Source organism: Trachypithecus francoisi, unplaced genomic scaffold, assembly GCF_009764315.1.
Source record: "Trachypithecus francoisi isolate TF-2019V2 unplaced genomic scaffold, Tfra_2.0 Lachesis_group12, whole genome shotgun sequence".
NCBI lineage: Eukaryota > Metazoa > Chordata > Mammalia > Primates > Cercopithecidae > Trachypithecus > Trachypithecus francoisi.
Window position 1 is genome coordinate 39,732,809 of NW_022681457.1, and position 18,311 is coordinate 39,751,119.

At 41.1% G+C, this 18,311-nt stretch overlaps 1 protein-coding gene across 3 annotated transcripts in view; it reads left to right on the forward strand.

Annotated features, from left to right (window-relative positions):
* MIGA1 (mitoguardin 1) overlaps window positions 1-5,078 on the forward strand; it is a 99,324-nt gene extending 94,246 nt beyond the window's left edge. For 2 of the 3 annotated variants that reach the window (XM_033225360.1, XM_033225359.1), the window contains exons 15-16: window positions 2,044-2,160; window positions 3,992-5,078. In XM_033225360.1, coding sequence (XP_033081251.1) covers window positions 2,044-2,160; window positions 3,992-4,210 — 336 coding nt within the window. In that variant the 3' untranslated portion in view covers window positions 4,211-5,078. The remainder of the gene's footprint in view (window positions 1-2,043; window positions 2,161-3,991) is intronic. The other variant, XM_033225361.1, reaches the window with a different exon arrangement.
* The last annotated feature ends 13,233 nt before the right edge of the window (window positions 5,079-18,311 follow it).

Genomic DNA, 18,311 nt, shown 5'->3' on the forward strand with positions numbered 1-18,311 from the left:
TCTGTATGGTATTTAGAACTTTACTATATGTAGAACATACTTTTTGGCCCTCACTAACTAGCTGTGTGTGAATTAGGGCAGTTTATTTAACCCCTCTCCAATATCACTTTTCACATGTTTAAAATGATGTTAACATGACATACTTTTGAAGGAATGTTTTAGTAAATTAAATAGAAACTAGCACATTTTCTAGAATATAATGGGTACTCATTAAATGGTAACTGCTGCTATCTTACATTTTAAAAATGAGGTTTAGGCCCAGCACAGTGGCTCTTGCATGTAATCCTAGCACTTTGGGAGGCCAGAGTGGGTGGATCACCTGAGGTCAGAGTTCGAGACCATCCTGGCCAACATGGCGAAACCCCGTCTCTACTAAAAATACAAAAATTAGCTGGGCATGGTGGTGCACACTTGTAATCCCAGCTACTCGGGAGGCTGAGGCAGGAGAATTGCTTGAACCTGGGAGGCAGAGGTTGCAATGAGCCAAGATGGTGCCACTGCACACCAGCCTGGGTGACAGAGTGAGACTCTATCTCAGAAAAAAAAAAGAAAAGAAAATGAGGTTTAGAAGATTGTCTTGGAGACTGTAAAATAGAAAATAACCCCCCAGGAGACAGAATCTGAAGGTGTAGTTTTCTCTAGTCAGTGCTGTATAACAAATCCCACAGTGTGCTATTTAACAAGGGAAATTCAAAAAGTTATAAATATAAACTTGGAGTTTCCCAAAACACAGCTATATGAAGTAATACTTCACAGGAAGAGGCAACTACACAATTAAATACTTAAATGATATAGGGTTCCTTAATTAAAAGTTAGGATTCTAGTAAGAGTAGCTTAATCATTTTACTAGTTGTTTTTTTTTTTTTGTCAGTTAATATAATTAAGTGATTGAGTTGGGCTTTTAATAGCTAAAACTATGATAGTCTTATCATAAAACTTATACAACTAAGGAACACTGTAGCATTCTTGTTGTTGCCTGGTTGCAAAGCTGATATGATTGCCTTTTTTTTTTGAGACAGAGTCTTACTTTGTCACCCAGGCTGGAGTACAGTAGCATTATCTTGGCTCACTGCACCCTCCAACTCCTGGGCTCAAATGATCCTCCCACCTCAGCCTCCTGAGTAGCTGGGACTATAGGTACACACCACCACACACGCCTGGCTAACTTTTGTATTTTTTGCAAAGACAAGATTTCACCATGTTGTCCAGGCTGGTCTCGAACTCCTAGGGTCAAGTGATCCACCTGCCTTGGCCTCCCAAAAGTGTTGGGATTATAGGCATGAGCCACCATGCCTGGCTGGATGGCTTTTTTATGAAGCATTTTTATGAGGTAAAAACAACTTTTAAGGGTGGGATATGGCAGCTCATGCCTGTAATCCCAGCACTTTGGGAGGCCAAGTAGGGAGGATTGCTTGAGCCCAGGAGTTCAAGACCAGCCTGAGCAACATAGTGAGACCTGTTTCTACTAAAAATAGAAAAAATTAGCCAGGAGGCGTGGCATGCACGTGTAGTTCCAGCTACCTGGGATTTTGAGGTGGGAGGATCGCTCAAGCTTGGGAAGTTGAGGCTGCAGTGAGCCATGACTGCACCAGTGCGCTTCACCCTGGGCTACAGAGTGAGACCCGGTCTCAAAAAAACAAACAACAAATAAAGAAATGTGTCTCAGCACATATTAAACTATTGACTATGATATGAAAACTATAAACTAGTTTATATAAAACATTCTATGACTCTAAAGGTTACTTGTAACCTTATTAACTTTCTTAATAGCATGGCTGATGATTGACTCTTGGTTTGCCCTCAAAAACAGTAGTCATGAGCCTTGCACTGTAGTGTGCACCTGTAGTCCCCACTGCTCAGGAAGCTAAAGCAGGGGGATTGCTTGGGGCCAGGAGTTGGAGGTGTTGCTAGACTCTGGTCTAAAAAGCAAATTTTCTTAAACTCCCACTGGTCATATAATGAATAGCAACTTCAGTTTCTGTACTAGAGAAAGCAAATAACAAGAAGGTAGAAATAACTTGATTCTCCTTTACTTCCCAACAGATCCCAGATGGATTTTTTGCCCATTTTTATGCCATTTGTGAACACATCAGTCCTGTCCTAGCCTGGGGCTTTTTGGGTCCTAGAAATTCTCTCTATGATTTATGTTGCTTTTTTAAGGTATGTTCAGTCATTGAGTCATTTCTCTTTTTTTTAAAATCAAAAAGGAGATACGGTTTTATTCTGTTTTGTTTTGCTTTTGTAGAAGAACAACTGTTATTTAAGAGTAAAGTTATAAAAGTCACCTAAATTCAGCATTTAAATGCCAGTATTAAATATTTTTGGCATTTTATAATACCACTATTATTATAATGGACCAGTATTTTATAGATTTGGTGCTTTATTGTGGAGTAGGCTCAGCATATCCATTCACCTTATCAATTCCCTAATGCAAGGGATACCCAAGCTTGAGCAACATAGTGAGACCTGTTTGTACTAAAAATAGAAAAAATTAGCCAGGAGGGGTGACATGCATGTGTGGTTCCAGCTACCTGGGATTTTGAGGTGGGAGGATCGCTCAAGCTTGGGAAGGTGAGGCTGCAGTGAGCCATGACTGTATGAATTTGAAAGTCTGGATGTTTTACTGTACCATTCTTTTTTAAAATTATGTTTATGTGCTGTCAAGGTAATATTTTTATAAATGGTTTAGGAAATGTTTATTTTACTCTCATTCAGAACACGTTGGTTTTTGTAGTTTACTTGACCACCCAAATGTAAGGTATGTGTTTTAGGGATTGGGAATTAAGTCTGTCATCAGTGAGCATTCTGACTTGAGGCAAATCATTCTTTGATGTTCCTTTTCTTTATCTATAAAATGAGGGGACCAACAGATTGATTGCTAATGACGCTTTCAGATATAAAATCTAGTGAATCAGCCGGGCGCAGTGGCTCACGCCTGTAATCCCAGCGCTTTGGGAGGCTGAGGCGGGCGGATCACAAGGTCAGGAGATGGAGACCATCCTGGCTAACACAGTGAAACCCCGTCTCTACTAAAAATACAAAAAATTAGCCGGGCGTGGTGGCCAGTGCCTGTAGTCCAGCTACTCGGGAAGCTGAGGCAGGAGAATGGCGTGAACCCGGGAGGCGGAGCTAGCAGTGGCCGAGATCACGCCACTGCACTCCAGCCTGGACAGAGCGAGACCCCGTCTCAAAAAAAAAAAAAAAAAAATCTAGTGAATCAGTGAAGTGTGTCTTCTTAGTACTTCTTAATAACGTTTGGAAGATATGTTATTAAGAAAGAAGACAAATTAAATATTCCTGTTTTTCACTCTTTGAAATTACTTTTTTTCTATTATGGTGACATAACAGCTGAGACTTAATACTTATTAGTAGGCAGTTTGCTTACAGTGAGTTTCAGTGTATATAATAACTTACTGAAATGAAATATCCTTCAGGATCTACCACTGATTTGAGACCTGAAATGTTCTTTGTTTTTCATGTGCCTTAAGGGTTTTCTTGTACAAAAAAGCACATTTAAAATTATAATGTATTATTTTATTATTATTTATTTAAAACTATTACTAGAATAGTTTATTTTTCTGTCTTAGAGTAGAGGCAATGCTCAAAGGTCACATTGAAGGGAAAGGACTGTAACCCCTTACATTTAAACAGTGCTTTAGAGTTTACAGGCACTTCTTACAGATTATCTTTTTTAAATGTTTCCCCACCTCTTCATGGTATCACATAGGTTATCTTTTTTGATCATCATGTCATCCCTGATTAGTAAGTAAGATGGGTGGTATTAGCCCTATTTCACAGAAAAAGAAAATGAGCCCCAAAAAAGGAAAGGTTAAATCACTTGTGCAAGGTCCCTTTTCTGAGATACGAAACTAGCACTGGAAGTCAGGTCTTCTGATTCCTGATTCAATGCTCATGATAATATTAGAAGCCTTTTCAATGTAACAGAACTTTGGTCTAATAAATGCCCATTTGTTTTATGTTCATTTTCCAGAATCAAGTTATTTTATTTCTCAAAGACATTTTTGACTTTGAAAAGGTGCGCTATTCAAGTACAGAGACTTTAGCTGAAGACCTCATGCAGTTACTCATTCGCCGCACTGAGCTTTTAATGGCCTATCTTGAAGCAGATGCCCTGAGGCATACAAGTAGTTGTCTAAGTAGTCATGGTCATGTTATGTCCACTGGGCTACTGGAAGCCAAAGTACAATAAGTACCATAAGAATCATGCAATTTGAGTGTGCTATGAAATATTTTAAGGTAACTATTGATTTTGTAACATATATTACAGAATCAACAGAATTGGTGCATGTGGATTCAGGAGGAAAAAAAATCTAGTAAAAAATAAGCAACTGTACTGTATTTATACAGAAGTTCTGTCATTGAATTCCTGTGTAGTGTAGTCATAGTGGCTTTTTGCACTTACTAGGTAATAATCAAAGTTGTGAAATGTATCTTTTACAGAAATATTGCTTGAATTGAAGCCAATATTTGGGAGTTAATTGGTTTGTCTTCTTGAAGCTGTCATTCTCAAAAGCTCTGTTTTTATGTTTTGCACCTTTAAAATGTACACTTTAGCCAAGATCTTTGTGGCCCACACATGCAAGAATATATTACTCCTAGTGTCACTATATTTTAACTTTGCCTAGAAACATATTTTTAATTATAAAGTTATTCATTTGTTTAATCAAGTGTAGGCAGTAATGATGTTTAACATGTACTGCATACATTATTGCTTGTGCATTTGCTTATGTATTTGAATCAAAGAAATTGTAATCACTGAATATTGTTATAGAATATTTAAATGGGCCACTTGTAGTGGCTCATGCCTGTAATACTTCGGGAGGCTGAGGCAGGAGGGTAGTTTGAGGCTAGGAGGTTGAGACTAGCCTGGACAACATGAGGAGATGCATGTCTCTACAAAAAAATAAAAATAAATTAGCTGGTATCAAGCAGAGTTCCATGGAAATATTAAAATTTAAAAATAAAAATAAAAATAGGCCAGGCTTGGTGGTTCATGCCTGTAATCCTAGCACTTTGGGAGGCCAAGGCGGGTGGATCACCTGAGGTCAGGTGTTCGAGACCAGCCTCACCAATATGGTGAAACCCCATCTCTACTAAAAATACAAAAATTAGCCAGGTGTGGTGGCGGGCGCCTGTAGTCCCAGCTACTAGGGGGGCTGAGACAGGAGTATTGCTTGAACCCAGAAAGTGGAGGTTGCAGTGAGCCGAGATCGCACTACTGCACTCCAGCCTGGGCAACAAAGTAAGACTCCATCTGAAAAAATAAATAATTTAATTAAATTAGTTGGGTGTGGTGGCATGTGTCTGTGGTCCGAGCTACTTGGGAGGCCGAGGTGGGAGGATCACTTGAGTCCAGAAGGTCAAGGCTGTCATGAGCCATGATTGCACCACTGCACTCCAGTCTGGGTGACAGCAAGACCCTATCTCAAAAGTGAATAAATAAAACAAATAAAACATTTAAATGAATTGACACTGAGAAATTTACAATTTATAAATTAATATTAACTGTAGTTTCCAAAATATGTTACTGTTGGTCCTGTAAGTTACAAAGAGACTGAAGAACTTTCTTTTTATACATTAGAGCATTTTTCCCTGGAATGAATATTGATTAAAAAGATAGCATTTATTAATTAATAAAGGCAATTTAAAATTTAGTGTTATTTGAAGACTGTCAACATCTGAAGGTATGAAACTTGGTACGGTAAAATAATTTCTCCTTTCTCCTACAAAACTTCCTTTTAGTTATTCCCACAGAAAACTCAGCCCAGTGGGAATTTGTCATATTATGCCCATGTTTTTAAAATATTCGTATTTTGAATCTTACTGACGTTTTAAAGAAGGGTTTTTTCCTCCCTTGAATGTAAAACAAAAATATTTTTAATCATGTGGAAGTATATATTTCATGTTCATTATGATAAATCTACAAACAAATGAATTGTTTTTATGGGTGGGGTTCTTCTATAAGAGTATATTAAATGCTTTCAGAGTTGTATTAATTTTGTTTCTAAATAATATACCACTTACTTGGAGTGGCTAACTCAGTATGTAAGTAGATTAGATTTGTTGATTTTGCCTCTAAAACGGGCTTTATTCATTTTAGGAGTGAGTTGCACAAAAGGATCGAAAATGTTTTTTTCTTCTTTTAAGAGACGGGGTCTTGCTCTATTGCCCCAGCTGGAGTGCCGTGTGCGATATCATACATAGCTCACTGCAGTCTCCAACTCCTCATACTAGATGCATGTGCCACCATGTCTTACTCCTAAAACACATTTTTAAAAAGCGAATTTTTAGATGAAAGTGCCTAGTTTCTGATTAATAAATAGAAGATGAAAAGTCGGGGGAAAAAGCATAATCTTTTAAGATTTGTAAATTTGTGTATGTGCCACATTTATGTAAATTAACTACAAAATATGGAATTCAGGATCATGCTGTTTTGCATGTACTTTATAGGTTAATATAGCATGAAACATACAAATTACCACTGTTCTTTAGTATATAGCTCCTTGACTTTTCTTATATAGATGCTTAATTTAACAATTACCTATTTATAATTCTTATTATTGATGGAAATATGATTAGAAGTACCAAAACTAAAAATTCCATTATATACTGTTTACTTTTTATTTAATATTACATGTTTTTACCTTGTTGTGGTATCTTTGGTCTTGAATGATACACACACATATGTGTGCGTGCACATGCATTTCATTACCATGTAGACAAGACAGTTACTGCTTATATACACTTACCCATTTGAGGGCTAAGTGTTTTAAGTTGTGGTTTTATAAGCAAAGCTGTAAGTAAATGTAATTTATTTTAGAAAGATATTATTTGACACCAGTTTTGAAGAATTGCACTATTTGATAATGCTGCTACTACATGAGATAACTCTGGGGAATTAATTTTATGAGATAAGATGAATGGCTTCTAGAAGGTGTTGCTTTTTATTTTGTTTTGTTTTTCTTTTTCTTTTTTACATTTCATCTTAGAAAAAGTTGCTTATATTCAGCAGGCTGGTTTGTCAAATTCAGTGTTTGAGTTTGTTTCTGGTCATTTCAGTAGCTGCTACTTTAGCAAGATGTGGCCTTTCACAAAAGAGGTAAGAGTGACCAAATAGAAGTTTAGGACAATAAGTATAGAAAAAACCTCTCTATTGTAAGAGAAGAAACTTGAACTTTTTTTTTTTTTTTTTTTTTTTTGAGACGGAGTCTCGCTCTGTCGCCCAGGCTGGAGTGCAGTGGCGCGATCTCGGCTCACTGCAAGCTCCGCCTCCCGGGTTCACGCCATTCTCCTGCCTCAGCCTCCCGAGTAGCTGGGACTACAGGCGCCCGCCACCTCGCCCGGCTAATTTTTTTGTATTTTTAGTAGAAACGGGGTTTCACCGTGTTTGCCAGAGTGGTCTCGATCTCCTGACCTCGTGATCCGCCTGCCTCGGCCTCCCAAAGTGCTGGGATTACAGGCGTGAGCCACCGCGCCCCGCGAAACTTGAACTTTTTAAAGGAAATGTCCTCTTGAACATTTCTGACTGCATGGAGAAGGGTACTTAAGACATGTAACAGGCCGGGTGCAGTGGCTCATGCCTGTAATCCTAGCACTTTGGGAGGCCCAGGTGGGCAGATCACCTGAGGTCGGGAGTTTGAGACCAGCCTGACCAACATGGTGAAACCCCGTCTCTACTAAAAATACAAAATTAACCGGGCATAGTGGCGCATGCCTATAATCCCAGCTACTCGGAGGCTGAGGCAGGAGAATCGCTTGAACCTGGGAGGCAGAGGTTGCAGAGAGCCAAGATCGTGCCATTGCACTCCAGCCTGGGCAACAAGAGCGAAACTCTGTCCCAAAAAAAACACAAAAGACATGTATAACAGTTTCCATTTGCCTTAAAATTGGGTTAAATAGCAAAAGCAATGTTTTTAAAATGATTAGTTTAGAGCCTTTTAGGGTAAACCCTGTTTAAACACTCACGGAATTGCCCTTGCCACCATGAATTCTACCATCCACTTCCATATGTAAGTTGTAAGAGGGACTTCAGTTAAGTCAGTCCTGAGAAAATAGCCTTTTTTCTGGAAGAAAGAAGATAAATTTTCAGGCAATTTACATTGGTATTTCTTTTAATTTCCTTTTTTGTATTTTGATTTCTCTACATTTTTGTTCAACTACAAGAGTACTTATTTCTTCTTGAAGGTTAACATTATGTTTATTAAGTATCAAAATGGACTTATCTTTTAAAAAAGAAGACAAGTTTTCCATACTGTCACAGCTCCAAAGAACTTTCTTTCTCATACAGTAATATTATTTATTTGCATCCATTTACTATGATTCCATTAATTTGTTAAATTAACTGCTTTTATAAAAATATTTACAAATGTTTTCTTGCCTTAAAATGTAACATTTTCTACTTTAATTTCCAAGAGAGTGATTATTTGCATTACAAAGGAATTCTTAATAATTCCTGTAAGCCTAGGAAATAGGAATGCCAAAGTAACATTTAATGTACTTCTCTGTAACTTTTCATAATCAGAAATTTTTAATTATGTTTATATAACCCATTTATTTTCATCTTAATGTGAATATATATTCAGAAATTATTTGATGTAAATTTCAAAATGATTATAGAAATTAAGCTGAATTCTAATTTTTGCTTAGATTAAGAAATATGTATGTGAAATTTAAGAATGTGTAATCTGTGATTAATGGAAATAACATCCCTACTTTGTTCCTAATGAATATATTATGTTATTGTTTTGTTTAGTTTGAGAACAACCATATGTTAGCTTTACTTGGCTGATACCAGTAAATGTTTCTGTTTCCTAAATGTAAGGCCTGTACTCATTAATTTGTGTAAAAGTAAAACACTACAGTAGCAGAAAAAATTGCACTGGCTCTTCAGCCAAAATAAGCACTGTAACGTGGATGTATTACTATTACTGCCAAATAAAAAAGTGATGGTACGTCTTGTTGATGTATTGAATATTTTAAACAATGTTAATATATAATTATGAAGTCACACTTGTCTCATCAGATCCTATATGAGAATATTCAGTCTCCATAAGACCCATATATATGGCATAGAGAACAGGACAACAGAAGCATTATAACCAAATACAAAACTTTATCATTAAAATAAAAAATAAAAGGCCAGGCGCGGTGGCTCACGTCTGTAATCCTAGCACTTTAGAAGGCCAAGGCGGGTGGATCAGCCTGGCCAACATGGTGAAACCCTGTCTCTACTAAAAATACAAAAATTATCTGGGCATGGTGGCGGGCACCTGTAATCCCAGCTACTCGGGAGGCTGAGGTAGGAGAATCGCTTGAATCTGGGAGGCAGAGGTTGCAGTGAGTCGAGGTCGCACCATTGCACTCCAGCCTGGGCAACAAGAGCAAAACTCCATCTCAAAAAAATAAAAAATAAAAACAAAGATTAAAAAATTTATTGTTTCTCCATGTACTGATGTGGGGGAAAAGACAGTTTTGTGATGAATAAAGTGAAAGTACTTGTGTTTTAATTAAAGTATTTGGATAATGCCATCAAGCATAATATAAACTTATATTGATATATATGTATCATTACTATTTATATATGATCTGAACCTCCCGTCTCATCAGTTCTTCAAAAGGCTTCAGATATATATGGCCAGGTGCAGTGGCTCATGCCTGTAATCCCCGCACTTTGGGAGGCTGAGCAAAGCAGATCACCTGAGGTCAGGAGTTTGAGACCAGCCTGGCCAACATGGCAAAACCCTGTCCCTACTAAAAATACAAAACTTAGGCCAGGCGTGGTGGCGCACACCTGTAATCCCAGGTTCTTGGAAGGCTGAGGCAAGAGAATTGCTTGAACCCAGGAAGTGGAGGGTGTAGTGAGCTGAGATCACGCCACTGCACTCTAGCTTGGGCAACAGAGTGAGACTCAGCCTCAAAACCAAAAAACAAAAGGGTTCAGATATATTTAGTCAAGGAGAGGGATGCCGCCTGGATACTACCATAGTAACCAGATGGAAGTCACATGAATATGAAAGGACTTTTAACAAATAGATTTATTTTAGGATAATTATATATGCTGTAGATATGTATGCTGTAGATAAATGTATATAGTTATATTTTTAGAATTATTAAACATAAAGTGAAATATATTGATAAGAAAACCATATAAACATGAGTAGAACCTTTCCTTAGCTAGGATACAGGGTTGAGTGCAGTGGGAAACTAGAGCAGCATCTCATTCTCATTTTCTGTTTTGTCATTATCTGCCATACTCTGTTGTCTCATGCATCTTCTTTGATCCCACTATCTGAACTTAATGTAATCTCTCTCTGAATTCTTGTGTATGTTTAAAATGCTTCTCTGCAAACATCTTAGTGCCCTATTGTTAGACTTGATAGGGCTTTGCTGGAAATCTTTATAAATAGCTTTGTTAATCTTTCCAAACTAACTGTTCTTATGCTGCTTCTGACTGCTGTTTTTTTCTGCAGTGTTTCTTCTTATGCCCTGTATTCTCTGATACTTTATCCTGCCACTTCTTCCCCCGATCTCTTTCTCTTATTATGCTACTGACATCTTTGATGAGGCTACACAAGCTCTTTTGTCTGCTAAGCTTCTTTGACTTTTTCTCTCTGAACAGTGAAAACCCTACAGTAACCTCAATCATCTGGGCAGGGAAGGACTGTATTCTACTACAGAGAAGAAAAACAGCCTTCCTTCTATGACACTTTTTATTCTTTACTTAAAAGCCACAGCAAAGCAACTGGTACATCAAATATGTCTTTTATGTGTGTCACAGAAGCCTTTCACAAAGTACATTTATATTTAGGGAATTACAGAACTTTTATAATTTGCTATGATTGAAACGATACCATAGTACTTGAATATAGAGAAGCACTTTGAATTAGAAAGCACTTGAAATATATGACTTCCAGAACTTTGCTAATTCTTATTTAATAATAACTCTGTGTGAGAATGGTCCCAGGGGCTGGGCATGGTGGCTCACGCCTGTAATCCCAGCACTTTGTGAGGCCAAGGCAGGTGGATTGCCTGAGCTCAGGAGCTTGTGACCAGCCTGGGCAACATGGTGAAACCCCATCTCCACTAAAATACAAAAAATGAGCTGGGTGTGGCAGCGTGCACCTGTAGTCCCAGTTACTCAGGAGGCTGAGGCAGGAGAACTGCTTGAACCTGGGAGGCGGAGGTTGCAGTGAGCTGAAATCACATCATTGCACTCCAGCCTGGGCAACAGAGCAAGAATCCGTCTCCAAAAAAAGAAAGAAAAAAGAGAATGGTCCCAGGAATTTTACAAAGCACCAGTAAAATAATGTAGTAGAAGATAAAGATGGATAATAAATATTAAAGCAATTATATTCACAATCTGTTATAATACAACAAATTATCCCAAAATTTTAGCAGCTCAAAACAACAAACAAGATCTTACACAGTTTCTGAAGGCTGGGAATTCAGGAATGGCTTAGTCTGGTGGTTCTCTCCTGAAGTTGCAGTCATCTGAAGGCCTGACTGGGGCTGGAAGACTCACTTCTAAGGTTTTCTCATTCACATGTCTGTTGTCAGGAGGCCTCAGTCCCTTGCTAGCCATTGGCAAGAGACCTTAGTTCCTACCAACTAGACCTCTCAGCTGCCCGAGTGTCTTTTAAGACATGGCAGCTGGCCAGGCATGGTGGCTCATGCCTGTAATCCCGGCGCTTTGGGCGGCTGAGGCAGGAGGAATGTTTGAGCCCGGAAGTGTGAGACCAGCCTGGGCAACATAATGAGACCCTATCTCTACAAAAAAAAAAAAAAAAGACATGGCAGCTGGCTTCCTCCCAGATGAATAATCCAAGAAATAGCAGCAAGGTAAAAGACAAAATGTCTTTTATAACCTAGATGTTGAAGTGTTACCACTTCTGCCATTGGTAACACAGACCAATGCTGACACAATGTGGGAGGGGATTGCACAGGATGTGAGTACCAAGAGGTGGAACATGTGGGATTGTGTTGGTGGCTGGATACTATGGCAGGGAATCATAATAAATTATACATAATGATATAGACAATTTTTTTTTTAAGAGCGAGACAAGGTTTTTCTCTCTCTTACCCAGGCTGGAGTGCAGTGGTTCTCACTGCAACTTCTAACTCCTGGGCTCAAGTGATTCTCCTGCCTCAGCCTCCTGAGTAGCTGGGGCTACAGCCACATGTCGCCACACCTGGCTTATTTTTACTGTTTAGTAGAGATGAGGTCTTGGTATGTTTCCCAGGCTGGTCTTGAATTCCTGTCCTCAAGTGATCCTCCCACCTCAGCCTCCCAAAGTTCTGGGATTACAGGCTTGAGCCACCGTGCCTCATTGACATTTTAATTTTAATGAGTGAATGAATGTACATTCTTTGGCCAATCTTTTGATACAGTATCAAGGCCTTTAGTTGGGAGTATGGATTCACTCTATATTTCAAGATATCTGTTACATAAACTAAACCACTAAATCAGTGGTTCCCAAACTTTTTGGCACCAGGGGCCAGTTTTGGGGAAGACAATTTTTCCATGGACAGTGCGGGGGTGGGTGTGGTGGGTAGTTTTGGGATGAAATTGGTCCACCACAGATCATCAGGGATTATATTCTCATAAAGAATGCGCAACCTAGATTCCTTACATGCAAGTTCATAATAGGGTTTCTGCTCCTATGAGAATCTAACGCCATTGCTGATCTGACAGGCGGCAGAGCTTAGGTGGTAATGCTCACTCGCCGGCCCTCACCTCCTGCTGTGCAACCTGGGGTTTGGGGACCCCTGCCCTAAATCATCATCTGGAATTTCGAGTTTTCCTTACTTTTTTAAAGGAGAGAAAAGGTGCACGAAAAGCGCTGACTGCAGAATCTCCCTAGATTTGTACAATTTTGTACCCAATCTTTTACATTTGTCTTCTCCACACCTAGCTTGGTGGTAATTTTTGTAAGCTATTTGCCTTTATCAAGTTTTTTCAAAGCATTCAGCTCAGCTTTTATAAAAAACTATAACTTTATTTTTGCTTTTATAATTTCTTTTCTTTTTTTTTTTTTTTTTTGGCACGATCTCGGCTCACTGCAGCCTCTGCCTCCTGGGTTCAAGTGATTCTCCTGCCTCAGCCTCCCAGGTAGCTGGGATTACAGGCATGCACCACCACGCCCAGTTAATTTTTGTGTTTTTAGTAGAGACAGGGTTTTGCCATCATGGCCAGGCTGATCTCGAACTCCTGACCTCAGGTGATCCGCCCACCTTGGCCTCCCACAGTGCTGGGCTTACAGGTGTGAGCCACCGTGCCTGGCCTATAATTTCATTTTTTAAATGTTTACTTTGTATAATTTCAAAACTGTGCAACCGACATAGAACAAACCCAATCATTCGTGATAAGTATATAAGTAATGCTTATACAAATTGGCAAATCTTGGATTTTTAGTAATCTCAAACTTAGCATGTCAAAACTGAGCTCCTTACCACCCCCTGCCTAAACCTACTCTTCCCACAGTCTTCCGTATCTGGGTAAATTACAACTCCATTCTTCCAGATCAAAGGCCAAAAACCTCCTTTCCTCACACCTCACATTCAGTAACCAAAATCCTACCAGTTCTACCTAAAAAGGCAACAAGGAAAAACTATATATACCAGGTATTTCTCACTACCTTCACAACTATCACTTTGGCCCAATCCCCATTCCTCATTCCGATTATTGTGGAAGCCTAATTAATTGATCTTCCTGCCTCTTCTCTTGCCTTATTTAGTGTATGTGCAGCACATAAGCTAGAGAGAGTAAACATGTCAGATCATGTCACTATGTTGTTCAAAACCTACCAAAGGCCACCCATGTTAGAGTAAAAACCAAAATCTTTACAATGCTGTACAAAAAGAGGCTGGGCACAGTGGCTCATGCCTATAATCCCTACTCTTTGGGAGGCCGAAGTGGGAGGATGCTTGAGCCCAGGAGTTTGAGACCAACCCAGGCAACATAGTAAGACCCCATTTCTACAAAAACTAAAAAATTAGCCAGGTGTGTTGTTGCATGCCTGTAGTCCCAGCTACTCAGAGAAGCAGAGGCAGGAGGATTGCTTGAGCCCAGAAGTTAGAGGCTGCGGTGAGCTGTGATTCCACCACTGCACTCCAGCCTGGGTCTCTTTAAAAAAAAAAAAAAGGCCAGGTGCGGTGGCTCACGCCTGTGATCCCAGCACTTTAGGAGGCTGAGGTGGGTGGATCACCTGAGGCCAGGAGTTTGAGACCAGCCTGTCAATATGGTGAAACCCCATCTCTATTAAAAATACAAAAATTAGCCGGGCATGGTGGCAGGCACCTGTAATCCCAGCTACTCAGGAGTGTGAGGGAAGAGAATCACTTGAACCCAGGAGGCGGAGGTTGCAGTGAGCAGAGATCATGCTACTGCACTCCAGCCTGGACGACAGAGTGAGACTTCTCAAACAAACAAACAAATCCTACATAGTCTGTCTTCTGCTCCCCCACTGCACCTCCTATTACTTCACCCTTCACCTACTTAGCTTCACTCACACAAGCCTCCTGGTTCTTCCTAGAACATGTCAGATAGAATCCTTCTCTGGGCCTTTGTATCTATCCCTGAACCACTCTTCCTCCAAATATTTGCATCTCCAGATATTTACATAGCCTACTGCCTCACTCTCCTCAAGGCTTTTACTCATATGAGGCTTTCCTTAGCCACTGTATCTAAAATTACAACATCTACTCAGCCTGCTTCCAGCATTCTCTACTTCCCTGCTCTGGTTTTATCCATATTGCCATATTACATGTCACTAAATACTACATAATTCATTTTTTTGCTTATTGTCTGCCTTCTTTCACTAGAATGTATGTTCCATAATGTCAGGTATTTTTCTTTTATCACTGCTGTATCCTTAGCATCTAGAACTGAATATGTGTTGAATGAATGAATGATGAATTGGTGGGAAAATAAGCAGGTCTTGCATGCTGAGTAGCTATCAGTGTTCGACAGAGAGAACGGAGAGCTTTGTTTAATCTGGTGAATCTGTTGGGTGGAATAAAAGAATAAAAAATTGGAAAGTTTCTACTTATTTATTTATTATGTTTCGAGACAGAGTCTCACTCTGTCGCCCAGGCTGGAGTACAGTGGCATGATCTCGGCTCACTGCAACCTCTTTCTCCTGGGTTCGAGCAATTCTGCCTCAGCCTCCTGAGTAGCTGGGATTACAGACGCATGCTACCACACTCAGCTAATTTATATATATTTTTTTTTTTTCTTTTTTTTTCTTTTTTGAGACGGAGTCTTGCTCTGCTGCCCAGGCTGGAGTGCAGTGGCTGGGTCTCAGCTCGCTGCAAGCTCTGCCTCAGCCTCCCAAGTAGCTGGGACTACAGGCGTCCGCCACGTCGCCCAGCTAGTTTTTTGGTTTTTTTTTTTTTTTTTTTTTTTTGAGACGGAGTCTCGCTCTGTCGCCCGGACTGGAGTGCAGTGGCCAGATCTCAGCTCACTGCAAGCTCTGCCTCCTGGATTTACGCCATTCTCCTGCCTCAGCCTCCCGAGTAGCTGGGACTACAGGCGTCCGCCACGTCGCCCAGCTAGTTTTTTGGTTTTTTTTTTTTTTTTGAGACGGAGTCTCGCTCTGTCGCCCGGACTGGAGTGCAGTGGCACGATCTCGGCTCACTGCAACCTCTTTCTCCTGGGTTCGAGCAATTCTGCCTCAGCCTCCCAAGTAGCTGGGACTACAGGCGCCAGCCACCTCGCCCGGCTAGTTTTTGTATTTTTAGTAGAGACGGGGTTTCACCATGTTGGCCAGGCTGGTCTCAAACTCCTGACCTCAAGTGATCCACCCGCTTCAGCCTCCCAAAGTGCTGGGATTACAGGTGTGAGCCGCCATGCCCAGCTGACTCACTTCTTTAAATCACAGAAATAAAAATGTAATTATAAATTGATATGTATGGGGCAGGGATAGGTATGTATAGGGAAGAGAAAGGTGGGATGAAAGGTGAGGTGCAAGGTAAGGAGAAAGGTAGGGTGCAAGGAAGCCTTCTTCGAGGAAGCAGCATTTAAGAAGAGACCTGGAGGTTACGTTGAAGTTAGGTGAAGGGGAAAGTGGGAGAAAGGATTTCATGCAGGGAACAACTTATGCAAAGGCCCTGCAGCCAGAATGCCCACAGAAAGTTGCATGAACTGAAGAAGGCCAATGTGATGGCATCAAAGAGAGCAAGGACACAAGCAAGACTACCGAGACCACCTATCACCATCTGTAGTTTGGTACATTTAAATAATTGTAATTACCAATTTTGAACTTTTCTATCATTGAAGAATGAATGGCTGGCTTACCCTCCTTAAAAGAGTTTCCATCCTGAGTAAATAGTGTGGGGATGGGACTGGGGAACAGAGTTATGTTTAAGAGTAGAAGACCTCTTGTGTGTGTGTGTGTGTGTGAGAGAGAGAGAGAGAGAGAGAGACACACACACACACACACACAGAGAGAGACAGGGAGTTTCACTCTTGTTGCTCAGGCTGGAGTGCAATGGCGCGATCTTGGTTTACTGCAACCTCAGCCTCGCAGGTTCAAGCGAAGTGAGTTCTTCTACTTCAGCCTCCCAGGTAGCTGGGATCACAGGCGCATGCCACCATGCCCAGCTAATTTTTTGTATTTTTAGTAGAGACAGAGTTTCACCATGTTGGCCAGGCTGGTCACAAACTCCTGACCTCAGGTGATCCACCCACCTCAGCCTCCCAAAGTGCTGGGATTACAGGCATGAGCCACCGCGCCCGGCCTTTTTTTTTTTTTTTTTTTTTTTTTTTTTGGGAGACGGAGTCTCACTTTGTCACCCAGACTGGAGTGCAGTGGCACGATCTCGGCTCACTGCAACCTTTGCCTCCTGGCTTCAAGTGATTCTCCTGCCTCAGCCTCCTGAGTAACTGAGATTACAGGTGTGTGCCATCACATTCGGCTAATTTTTTGTATTTTTAGTAAAGATGGTCTTTTGCCATGTTGGTCAGGCTGGTGTTGGATTCCTGACCTCAAGTGATCCACCCGCCTCGGTCTCCCAAAGTGCTGCGATTACAGGCATGAGCCACCGCGCCCAGCCCAGAAGGCCTTTTCAACATCCCTAAAATATAACCTGAGCACCAATGTCTTGGGGCCTGAAGTTGGAATTGGTTACCTTTATTCTTTGTTTATCTGGATGTCATTTCGATTTTGTTTTCAAGTGCAGTAAAGAATTAAAGATCTTGGCCGGGCGCGGTGGCTCAAGCCTGTAATCCCAGCACTTTGGGAGGCCCAGACGGGCGGATCACGAGGTCAGGAGATCGAGACCATCCTGGCTAATACGGTGAAACCCCGTCTCTACTAAAAAATACAAAAAAACTAGCCGGGCGACGAGGCGGGCGCCTGTAGTCCCAGCTACTCGGGAGGCTGAGACAGGAGAATGGCGTGAACCCGGGAGGCGGAGCTTGCAGTGAGCTGAGATCCGGCCACTGCACTCCAGCCTGGGCGGCAGAGCAAGACTCCGTCTCAAAAAAAAAAAAAAAAAAAAAAAAAAAAAATCTCGTCCACCAAAAATGCTTCCTCTGAGTGTGCTTTTCGGGTTTTAATATGGGATTGTCTGATGGATTTGACAGGCTGGCGGTCCAAGTTGAAAAAGGTCTGTGGGTGCCTAATAGTCAAGATGCCTTTATGAAGCTTTAGGAAGACCAGACATGGTTTGCCTTCAATTAACAAAAAGGTGGAATATAAATATATTTGCACTTATATAAATATATTCCTTTTTTTCTTCTCCTCCTCTGCCTTCAATTGACCTCCTCCTCCTCTTCTTTCTTCTTCCTTTTTTAACTGTCCTTTCAGAGTTAAAGACTGGAGCTAAGAAAAGGGGAGCAATAGACAGATGAAGTGTTCCCGGATCGCTGCCCCACGCTCTTTGTAATAAAGGAAAACGTGGCCAAAGGTCAATGCTTAGGGTAGTAGAAGATAATGTAGTGGCTTGGCTTCTTGACTAGAAACTAGGACGGGTAGAGTAGCTGAGAGAAGTGGGCCCCACAGCAAACGGGTTGCGGGTAGCGGGAGCCAGCTCCAGACCGGTAATGAAGCCCATTTCAGCTTCATTCCTTTCCCGTGGCGGAGGCAGCCTTCCTTCCCCAGGCCTGGCTGGAAGTGGAGGCAGGCCCAAGGTTAGGGGGTCAGCTCGAGCACCTACGGCCGGGAGACAGACAAATTCTGGAGGAAAGTTGCAGCCACGCTCCCCCTCCCCTGCTTTTCTCCTCGACTCTCCACCCCGCTCCGGGTGATCCGGCGGAGGTGGGGGTTGGGGGAACTGGCCTTGTGTTTTGG